This window comes from Hyposmocoma kahamanoa, unplaced genomic scaffold (assembly GCF_003589595.1).
Source record: "Hyposmocoma kahamanoa isolate Upper Pololo Valley unplaced genomic scaffold, ASM358959v1 211, whole genome shotgun sequence".
Classification (NCBI taxonomy): Eukaryota; Metazoa; Arthropoda; class Insecta; order Lepidoptera; family Cosmopterigidae; genus Hyposmocoma; species Hyposmocoma kahamanoa.
Window position 1 is genome coordinate 2,305,469 of NW_020653732.1, and position 12,552 is coordinate 2,318,020.

The 12,552-nt window shown below is 35.2% G+C and overlaps 1 protein-coding gene across 1 annotated transcript in view; it reads left to right on the top strand.

The window, feature by feature from the left end:
• Window positions 1-11,611: 11,611 nt before the first annotated feature.
• Window positions 11,612-12,552, top strand: part of LOC113227554 (ornithine decarboxylase antizyme) — a 33,003-nt gene continuing 32,062 nt past the window's right edge. Inside the window, 1 exon segment of the mRNA XM_026460505.1 lies at window positions 11,612-11,847. Within this exon segment, the coding sequence (XP_026316290.1) occupies window positions 11,732-11,847 (116 nt within the window). The 5' untranslated portion in view covers window positions 11,612-11,731.

Below are 12,552 nucleotides of genomic sequence, written 5' to 3' on the forward strand. Positions count from 1 at the left end.
TTTATATTTTTCTTATTTATATTAATTTATAGACATACTTTGGCTAGACAAGTTATAACAATGGATTTCACTATAGTTATTTTTTTTATCGCAGCTCTTTTTATTCAGGTATTTATTGTTTTGTTTATAATTAAATTCGCCCTGCTCTATCGTGTCAAACCAAAATACCACAAGTCCCTGTACAGTGTTTAGTAATTTCATTACAATAAGAATCTTTCGGCTGTGAGGTAAAGCAAATTTATTAATTTTTCATTAGAAATATCTTTTATTTTGCAAAGATAATTGACACTGTTGGTTCAAAAGTGGTGTAACACATTACTATTTTTTCTATAATATTACTTGTAGTAGCAGTAGAGCTCCTTGTGAAAGAGTTTATCCACTGCTACCTTACCTATTTCTGCCGCCAAGCTGTAAAGTCACCATTACTGTGTTCCGGTTTGGAAGGGTAAGGGTGCTGGTCAAATTACAGGCCCATTCGACTTGTCAACTTATGTCTCAGGGTGACCCTAAGATCTTTTCGATATTAAGCTCTGAGTGGTACTGCAATTGTTATGGACAGGCGTGTAGCTTCTTGTCATTTGAGAACGGGAGTTGACCCCCAGATATTCAAACCCGAGACAGTATAGAAAAGTAAGTTTTTTACATTGTCCCTGGACTGTTAAGCTACATGCCTGTCCATAACAGTTGCAGTGCCACTCATAGCTTAAAATCGCAAAGATCTGAGGGGGACTGCCACTGCGCCCGTCACCCTGAGAGATAAGTTGACAAGTCCCATGTGCCTGTAATTTCACTAGCACCTTTACTTCAACTGTTTCACTTCAAATCGACCAGTTAAATTGAGATTTGCTATAATGGACGAAAATTACATATTTAATATTTAATTACCGATGAAATGTGATTCCGTTTGTTTTGTAATTATATGTTTTGCTGTTTTTCCCACACCACCGAATAGAACAGCACGGCATTGTTAGAGATATTAACCTTTATTACAATAAATACAGAATATTTTTTGTAATATACGGAGACGTACACACAGGTCAGTAGTTGGCCTGTCTATATTTCAGTGCAAATGGGAGATGACATTTATAAGAGCTGTATCGCTAATGTGTTACCAGGAATATACGGCCCGTATTTCGTCTCTATTTCTGGTTATATTAGATGGTTTCTAACATCAAATTCGATTTTTTTATTAAATTCAAATTTCGAACATCTCTGAAAAACAAAACGAGACGAAGTTTTGTTCGAAATGAAATAAATGTCAATAACAAACAATTTAAAAAATTTCACACGTTACATAATATCGAACGATATGATGGTTGGGGCCGACTCTAGTTTGTCTATGAATTAAAAAAACTAGGGCTGAGTGACTTGTGTGAGAAAAGTTTTTGTTTGCCGCCATTTCGCCAATCGTAACTGAACACATTATAGAGAGCTTATTATATGTGTATACTTAGAATAATAACGCATAGAAACCTAGTCCGCACACGCTAAGTGAGGCAAATTGAAGCGCTCCCAATGGGCCTACACAAGCAGGCGGGTCTTCAGTGCTCAAGGTCAACTTGCACCGCGAACAGCTCAAGAATTTTAGCTAAAAATGACGAAATGTGCGGTAAATGAGTGTAAAAATACGTCAGACAAACATAAAATAAATACTACTTATACTAAACTTTTGAGGGAAATGTTATTCCATGGCATCATTATTTGTATATTTGTGTGCGTGCCGACGAGCGTAGATACAAGTTGGTTACGCCTACATGAATTTGATTTTTGCCTCACTTGTGACAGTTCGTTTGATATAAAACTATCATTCTATGCATTGACTTACAAATAAATGGACGACGGGTCTAATACAAAAACCACGAAAAAAATGTTCCAAGTCCAACCTATTTAAACGTAGTGACATGTAAAGGAATATGAAAAAGCCAAAACGTTGAATTTAAATTGTAATGTCATCGCAGTACTGTCTAATTTTGCTTGCTTCGCTGTCAGTCGAACAAACGAAGACTAAAGCGTGAATGACGCTCTGTATACGATTTTAACGCCCTATACGTTCGAACACTTTTTAGCGCGGACCCGACGTCCATATAATTGTAAGTCAATGATTCTATGCGTTATTATTCTAAGTGTGTGTGTGTAAAGCAATGTATGTATCTGTACATAATTAGGCATTAAAATACTCGTGTGATGTTTATATGAAACTCTTCTGTCGGGTCGTTTCATAAACCCACACTCGTATTTTAATCCCTTTCATTATGTAACAATCATATAAACTACTATCATTATAAATTAGGAAGATTTACGTTTATTAATTTTTCTCTAGTGTCACAACTAAAGTGCCACAACGACATTACTCATCTGCAGAGTGGAAGCCTGCAGCTTGATTTTGATTGCCTCTCCCAATTAGAAACTGCGTCTTTTCCGAGTCGAGGCGCGTAATTGTGATTCTCAATTGGTCGATTGGAAACTTTTGACATTTCTAATCGGAACTATAATTGATTTAAATCACTAATTAGAAAGATATAGTAGGAATCAATCATACCTGTCTTGGGCACCAGTCTTTCACAAAACAATTTGATCAATCTTTGTTTTGTGTTAAACCTTAAGGCCCCTATGTTGTTATAATGTTTCTTACATATGTATATCAAACTACTGGTTTGACTCGTACCGCACCCTAGTTCGAAAACATAAAAACTTAATAAATCTTAGGAAATGAAACTATTTTTAACCGACTTCAAAAAAGGAGGAGGTTCTCAATTCGACTGTATGTTTTTTTTTTTTTGTATGTATGTTACGCGATAACTCCGTCTATTTGTGAACCGATTTTCATGATTCCTTTTTTGTTGGAAAGGGGGTACTTCCATAGTGGTCCCATTTCATTTTGAAGGAAATCATGCACCTCTAAGGGTGGCTGTTCACGCATGAAGATTAATTTTTATAAATAGCGCCTAACTTTAATTTAGGAGCAATTACTTTTAGCAATTATTTAGTTGATTTTGCTATTTATCCAACTCAAGGCGTTTTTCCCTCGATTTATTTTTATTATCTCCAGTATCAAGTCCTGTATAGTGGCGAATTAGGGGATATTTCAATGAAACTTAGCAAATAGACGTAATTCCACGTACTTTTGAGGTCGGTTTTTTTAGTACTCTGTACTGAGATTATTCTGGATTTAAATCGCGTATATTTGTTTTTTCAAACAAACCAACTTATTGTTAGTTATTAATAAAAAAAAACAAATGAACGCCATTGTTACACAATCGCGAAAACCTAAGAACTTAATAAATCTTCTTTGCACATTTTCAATACGCGATATGTAAATAAGGTATTGGGGGCGCCTGACTTGCGATGCGTATTCCAAGTGGCTACGGACAAATGAGCAATATAAATTTTTTTGTGTCTTAGCCTGTCTGAAATCTCTGTAGTTACGCTTCACAAATCCGAGGGCTTGATGTACTCTCGTACCTAAACATGGGCAGTGAGATATGAAATCCAATCAACCCGCCCGGGTTTTAACCGGGTTCGGTTTCGGGCAGAAATTTGGTATATTAAAAAATTGCGATGTAAAAAATCTTTTTAGGCGAAAATCTCCACACGAGTGGATTCTCACTACTGAAAATGTACCACGGATTTATATATTTCATAAACTGGATCGTGCGCTTCGATGTACCAATATTACAAATTTACACCTTATTGGGGTAAGGTTTATTTTAAGTAAAAGTATAAAACCGAGTCACGTGAGATAGCTCGAATTACCTAGTTGTCTGTCCTTGTGGAACAAGTTGCCAATGCTAAATAAAATCATCTTAGGTAGTGTCTCGTCTATTAACTTTTTAAATTTCGGTTAAATAAAATTAGCTTAAAGGTAATATGGTTTTACTGTAACAATACAAAAAATATATATCAACAATGAAACCTTCTATTATGAAGTAGATATGAGCGCCGGTAATGGACCAACGAAAAAGTGTCGGCGGCGGCGGCGTTTCGGCGGCGCGGCCATGAAACGAATTTGTGTGGCGGTGTTTGTTTTTACAAAAGCCGTTAATACAAAACCTTTTTCAAAGGAAAAGTAAAATAAAGCATTTTCTTCAGTAAACAAATTTTATCAGTTCGATCATGCGCTCCGATCGTACGCACGCGCACGCTTCCGTAATGTGCGTAGTGAAAATGGCGACGCCAGAAATTGACAAATTATTGTATTAAATAAAACATCTTCGAATATAAAGACACTAAGTTTTATCTTAGAAATTGACATTTCTAAGATAACGTCGCCGATACGAACGATACCGCGCCGTCGACGGCGACGAACGGGGCGCGGGGCGCTCATGTCTATTATGAAGTAACATATCAAATAAAAATACTAATTTGTATTATGAAATAATATTAATAGTTTTGGTCATTCATAAGCGGCCACATTTTCTGTAAAAATTAAAAAGTTAAAAACAATATGGCTGACTGAAACATGAATGGACACCCTATTAGAACGAGACGCATTACTACTTTGAAGCCTCTCACTCGACTCGTTTTAATAACTTAGTGCGCGGTCCAGTTTAATATACATACAAGTCCGTGTGATGTACGGACAACGACACATAAGACTACACATTTTTGTTCGAAAATTGCCTCCAGTGCAACGGAACAAGATACGTCAATGAGTAGCTTGATGTGCTGGCGTATGTACATTATGAATCGATTTTTATGAAGATCGATACGGTCTGACGATTTTTTGTATCGATTTATTGTGACGCGATTTTCAAGTGAATCGATTCAATATAATCTCAGTAAAAAATACTAAAGAAACCGACCTCAAAAATCTTCCATCTTCTAGTTTGTCACCCTTAGAGGAGGAATGTTTTCTTCAAATTTAAATGGGACCACTCCTAAAGTATCCTCTATGCAATAAAAAAGAATCATCGAAATCGGTTCACAAATCGCGTAACATAATTATGTACATACAAAAAAACACACCGTCGAATTGAGAACCTCCTCCTTTTTTTGAACTCGGTTAAAAATTAATAAGAATGTCATAATAAACATTCATTTTGTAATAATATCACTAAATTTGAACAAAACTCGATTCAAACAATACTTTCGACCGAATTCGAACAAAACTCATCCGAAGAACAGAGTCCGATGTGTTTATAAAGAGGATAAGTACGTCACGAGAATAATTTCGTTATTCAATCTAAGGTAGGCCTTACATAGGTGTAAAGGTGTTTTGAGAATTTATATACCTTATTTCGTTTCGGAAATATAAAATCGAACAACGGTCGATCTGACATTCACAGCGAATAAGAACGAGCGAAATGTACTATGGTCCTAAGAATAAGTAGTCCTGCACATAGATCTTTGTTCTACGGATGATTCGATTTAGTTGTAACTAGAATTTTGCCCTCGATTTCGGGGGTTTAAATCGGCCGCTTGTCCATCTCTGCATGTACCTAAAGGCCTCACCTCACTGATGGACGCGAAAGCGGCTTGAGTCGGTCAGAAACATCTTTATGTCTATGTTGTTTAGTAGCAGCAGCTCTCCTTGTAAAAAAGTTATGAGCATTACTGCGTTCCGGTTTCCTAGGTTAAGGGTGCTGGTGAAATTAGGCACATGGGACTTGTCAACTTATGTCTCAAGGTGACGGTGGCAGTGCACCTCAAACCTTTGCGATTTAAAGCTATGAGTGACACTGCAACTGTTATGGACAGGCGTGTAGCTTACCATCAGGCGCACGACTTGTTCGTCCCGCCACTTAACTTACAAGGAGCTCAATTGTTAGTAAGGCTTGTGTCGTTGTAATATATTATTATAACCAATTGAACTTCGATTTTTTTCCACAGACTGTCACCAATCAATGCATCCCACATCTGAAGCGACCAATAGCGAGCCGGGGTTACTCAAACTTTAAACCAATGACCGTGGCCAGCTTATCAAATGGTGGTGGCCTAGTTGTCACCAGTTCATCTCCCGTCGCGCCAACTGGATTATCTTTATTAGCAAAGAATTTAGTAATAGAAGGATTATTAAATGTAGAAGGTGAATTGCCGCTACTGGCCACTGTGTCTGTGGAAGGAGACGTTCCAGCTGGAGGCCAAGTTGAGACGACCTATTCGTGTGGCAACGAAAACGTGGAGATATTAAGTGAGACTGGCAATTTTGGAGGTACTAATAATGGTATTGGACCAGTTGAGGGACCAGATACAGGAGTGGATTAAATAAAATTAATACAGGGTTTTGGTAAAGTTCTTTTGTTCGACGTTATTAATTTTAATTTTAGTTTTAATATAATTATTATTGTATAAAAAGTGTTTTTATTTTTTTTATTGGTAATGTATGTAATCGTAAAACTGTCAAGCACTGTATGAAATTAACTCTATTATAAACTTGGTGTAGTTATTTTATTCTACAGGACATATCACGGATTGCATAAATTGATTCCGCCTTCCCCTTTCCATTATCGGGGGACAAGATGTAGGCTGGGGTTCCACCCGTAGGTTCTGGACATTCCTAAGATTCGCACGAAACGTTTCGCTCCCACATTTACATGACGAGCGGCTACAAAGTGAAATTCCTTGCCTTATTCTTATTCCTTATACTCATTCCTCGACATTTTCAAGGCCAGAGGGAATAGACATTATTGGTGTGTGTATGCTGTATCCTTAACCTCATCCATCAGGTGAGATTAAAATCAAATTTCATAAAATGACAAATATTTTTATTAAATTTGACCAACTTCTGCTGTCCCGATGTTCTTCGTCGTATACAATGAAATCAACGTTATGAGAAAGTGAATCTACCAGCATTACGAATAATCTCAGTACAGAGTACTAAAAAAACCGACCTCAAAAGTACGTGGAATTACGTTCGCCACTAAACAAGACTTGACACTAAAGATAATAAAAATCGGTTGACACTACTCAAAGTATATTGAGAGAAAAACGCCTTGAATTGGAGAAATAGCAAAAACAACCATTAAAATAATTGCTCCTTAAGTAAAATTAGGCGCTATTTATAAAAATGAATCTTCATGCGTGAACAGCCACCCTTAGAGGTGGACGATTTTCTTCAAAATGAAATGGGATCACTATGGAAGTACCCCCTTTCCAACAAAAAAAGAATCATGAAAATCGGTTCACAGATACTGGAGTTATCGCGTAACATACATACAAAAAAAACATACAGTCGAATTGAGAACCTCCTTATTTTTTGAAGACGGTTATAAATAGTCAATTTTACTGACTTTGTATGAAAAATATTTGATTAAATTTGACAAACTTCTGTTGTCCCGATTTTTTCGTCGCAAAACAATGAAATGATCCTTATATGAAACTAAGTCGATAATCACTAAAAAAATGTTATAAATTTTATTCATTTTTATGAACAACTCACGCTTGACCAAAAAATTTACTATGCCAAAATTAGCTTTCACAAAAATAGATTTAATAGCTCCTAAGACAGTTTCTTTGTATCTTCTATGGTTTCAGATTTCCCCATACTTTCCCATTTAAAGAATAAATACTGTATGTATAAAAAAAATCTGCCAAAAGTGCATAAAGCAATATGTAGGTAAAATTTGTTAAATGTAGGTGCAGCAATGTGATAATAGGAAGTGCTTGTGTGTTAAGAATGTTGTATATGCACGTCCAAGTGTCACAAATACCTAGTTATTTTTGTAAAAATAAGTTAGTAATTTATATAATAGTTAGTATTGGTAATAAAATTAAAAATTATATTTGTTTCAAAATATCTCTATTTTTTTAAATAATATATAAGCAATTATGCTCGTTTCCTAGGCTCTTATTCAATTCAATCAAAATGGCTACAAATCAAATACAAGCAGTTTCCTATCCTATAATATAAATAAAAAGAAATAAAAAATTTCACGCTTTTTTTATAATAACCAAATGACGGGACGAACAAGTCGTGCACCTGGTGGCAAGAGACACGCCTGTCCATAACAGTTGCAGTGCCATTCAGAGCTTTACATCCCAAAGATGTTACGGGCACTGCCATTGCGCCAGTCGTCCTGAGACATAAGTCGACAAATCCCATGTGCCTGTAATTTCACCAGCACCCTTACTTACCCTTTCAAACCGGAACGCAGTAATGCTGTCATTATTGCTTGGCGGCAGAAATAGGTAAGGTGGCAGTACTTATGTGGACGAACTCTTTCACAAGAAGCTCTACTGCTACTAAAAAAAGCTCTACTTGCTTTTATCGGCAACATGTTTTTTCCATGATTTAATTTTTTTCGTGAATGTGATAATTACAATAATAAATAGTACTACTACAACAAAAAACCAGATGCCAGAAATAGTGGAGTTCAGAATGATTGAATTTAGAAATTTTAGCTCAGGTTTATCAATATTCGTCCCGTCTAAGGCGGGCGCCATGTACACACACATAGACAACCACAAATTGCACCCATACTCTCGAGAGAAATAAATGCGGGCGATACAAATATTTCTCCCGGCCCGGGAATCGCACCCGGGACCGTGCGTGACTGTCCAGCTTGGTAACCGTTCGGCCTCGGAGGCAGTTACTTATAAAATAGTAACGTCTCAGGACTATATTAACTCACGCATGAATAAATACAAACTAAATTTGATTTGCACAGCGCTCAAAAAAAAAATTAGAGTTATTAGTTAATAAAAGTGGCAGATGGTTTAGTTTCACCTGTGAAGTCTCGGTTATAAGTATCTATCAACCAATTTATGTATATACCTATATACATAAGTTGGTATATAATGAGGGGATGATATTGTAGGACACAACTGCGTTCAATGTAAACTTATGTCTTGAGCTGTGTGTACATCGACATGGAACCTTTAAGAGAGTACATTGTCCTCGCCCTCAGTGAAGGACATGTGTTGGCAAGGACGCGAAACAATCGACTGCGCGGATAAATAAGGTGACGTGAAATCATGGCTGCCGCGCCTGCGCGTGTGCTCAAGCAAACCACACGGCGTGGAAAATGTTGTAGGGAAGAGTTTTTCTAGATGATTCTCGTAAGTATTCTCCCTTAACGGTTTAGCACAATTATACTCTACAACAGGGATTCTATCATAGGACCCTCTCAAAATGTCAGAGCCCATGGACCCTTTGCGAAAAGGTAAACAATTAGGTTTAGCTTTTACAAGCTTATATTGTTTGCGATTAAACTTTACTTAATTACATAACATGAATAGTTAGAGTGACGGTTGCTGTTGCATTACGTTAGGTAGTCTCGCCACAGACCCCCGGCGTTCATTACAATGAGTAAAAATTACTCAGTTTTTATTTTAAAGCTGTATGTGTAGTTTTAATAAAATGGAGTATGAAATGCAAAGCAATTTTTCGGATTTCATATTTTGCTAATAATATTGTACAGGCGTTTAAATTTTGCATTTATTTTCTTTTGTACTAGTGTAGTGTGATATTGGTTTTGACAAGATTTTGAACCTTATTCCATTTGCACGTTACTTTCTTTATTATTATTGGCACTATGAATGCTCAAAAATGCTGGCCTGTGGTAGAAATATTTGCAATATTTTACCATCATGCCAAAAACCACGCCGTGTGGCCTAACACTTTTCAATCCAAAACACCCTAGCTATAAGTGTAAGTAAACTTATAGAACACTGCGTCAGTCGCTAACGTATCCCAAAGCCTGAATGAAGTATCCAGAGACAGAACCTTCTACGGAATTCCAAAGGAAAAAGATCCATGTTGTGCGACAAAGTGAAAACACGACTTTAAGAAGTGAATTATCAAAGTGAAGTGATATTTCGAAGTGAAATGACGTTGCTTTCTAAACCTTTTATGAGAGAACAGTACATGAGTATCGATCCAACAATAATGCCTTCTTTAATTTTTCGTAATCGGTGAGTTTATTGATTTTTTTGTGTATCACGTTTTGGTAAGTATGATGTTCTATTTCATTCTATAAAATGTTGCAAGTCGAAATGTTCGACGTGCATTTATCAACAAAAGTGTATGAAGACTATTTTGTTTGTATCTGTACCACTTCGCACATTTTAATTAGTCAATAAAAAAACATGGCGAGTGTAGGCGTAATAAACAATTTCTATTTTATCCTTAAAAAGGATCTAAAGAAATTTAAATGTGGAAGATAAAATTTTAAATCCGTTAAAGATTCAATTGTTAGGTACTGTAAATACAAGTATAAAGAAATACATTCTTATCTCTATTGTAGTTATTATAAGGTGTTCAATTTTGCACGAACTGAAACACTAAGAAGCCTAAAACGTATTATTTATGTCGAGATGGGCAAGTGCCCGGGTTTTAATCCGGTGCCTTGTTAAAGCTGGGTTAAAATCGATTAAAACCCATTTTTGCCCAAAATCGAGGGTAAAAAGTATTTAAACTAAACATTTCTTGTACTTAACTCGAGTTTTGTTCAAATTTAATGATATTGTTACAAAATATTGATTGCTTTCTGATCTTTTCATTTTTACGAATCGTAATGTGCATTCTTAGTGAGAATCTATTAGGATTGCAAGGTGAGTATTGTGTAGAGTTGCCTCGTATTCGTCTAAACGCCCACGATTTAAGGCAGACATGGATTAAAACCCACCGCTCTGGTGACACCTCGTTAAAAACACGAGCGGGCTGATTGGGTTTTAACCCACTGCTCATCTCTGTTTATGTCCATTTTATTTCTACCCCATATGCAATATACTTGGTATCATAGGTAGACGAAGACTACACACCTAACTGCAATAGCTACATATAATAAGGTTTAAATAAAATAAAAATAAAATTTAATTAAATAAAATCATAAAGATTAGAAAAGGTACTTAATAAAAAAATTTAATCTGTAAAATGGAACGTACTACTAGCACAAAATGTCATGTTCACATCCGGTAGCCATAATGGAAAAATTGTAAAGTCCGACTAAGTTTAATGGTAACCATTATTGTAAGCGTTTGTATTAAAACGTCAGAGTTTGTGTTAAGACTTAATTTGGCGGTATTGCGTGGTTCATTCAATCGGACTAGTGTTGTACGGTACTCTATGTTCGTTTCGTCAATTTGATTAAGTCCGTATATAAAATCAACTTCTTTTTGGGATCTCACTTATGAATATTATTACTAGGTTTTTATTGTTATACGAATACGATTAGTAAACACAGGCTTTTTGTGTATCAGTTACTTGTTCAGTTAATTGAAAGTATTCAATGTAAAGAATTACAACATTTTATGAAATTTAAAATTAATAACAAAATGTGTCACCATGAAAGTTCGTCTGTTCTGTTATTTATATTTCTAGAACTCATTATTGATAAAAAGGTAAAAATACTCGAGTTCTTAGATATTCGCGACTGTTATACATTGGATACCAAATTATATGTATATTTTTAGTAACAATTACATGTGGTTCAGAAATTAAATTTTTTTTTTATTCCTGAGATAAAAAAATCATCGTATGAAAATTTACTTTTTTGAACTCCAATTACTTATGATTACTTATTACTATCTTGAAAAAAGTAATAAAAGCTTTAGTACTTATACGAATTGCTACAAGTAACTCACAGAGCTAACTCACTAAAAGTCAGTGACTTACGTCACCATGCATCACTATTTTTCTTTATCAATTTTGAATCATTCATTATTCACTTCAATTTGTTGTGAAATAGCCTGGCCAGGTGCCTGCGCTGCGCAATTTCTTTGCGAATCCTGACGGTTTTGACCGTGTTTTTTGTTTCAAAGTTATCGTACGGCTTAATTACGACTTATCAAGATGACCAAGTTAATGCAACAATTAAACTTTAGTAGTAGTAATAACTATTATGACCACTACGAAGCTGCAACCATCGAGCCATTGAAGGACAACAATGTTAAAGAAAATAATTATTGGTAAGCAGAAATATCTATTTTTATCACATCAGTGATTCAGATCACTATTTATCAATTGTTTTGAAGAAAAAAATAAGAAATGTTTAAATTTGGAATGCATAACTTTTTCTGTCCTTTGGTACAGTACTACGTCATCACACAATCGCGTTATGTATGACTAGGCTGAATGCATTCGTATACTTGGAATGATTGCCTTTTCAAATCTTTGCAAACAAAATTTGCGAAAATTGATATGGAAACCGCATTTTTATTCCAACACGTTTTATTTAAAAATGAGGTCAAATCATAACAATTATTATAAGCAATATCAAAGCCAGTAACTAAATGCAGGTTGCATTCGTTATTACAGGAAATAATTAACGATCATATTATAAAATGAGTGTCATTGTGAATAACCTCAAAATTGTTTTAACAAGTAGGTAGTTTAATAAAATTTAGGTTGTTTGACATATCAGCTGATTTCTGCATACTTTAACCGTTTATTATTACTGTAATAATTTATGTTCTTGATTATTTATTGACCATTGGCTGTAGAGCCATCAGCTTAAAAAGGCAACATTAAGAATATCAAAACGTAATGCACTCTCATGTGAAAACTGTACCTACCTATAACCATTTAACTTCAACATCAATGTAGATAAACGTACCCTCTGTGTTTCAAATTTCGAAGTTCTGATTTTATTTCAAAAAAGGAACTGATTACAC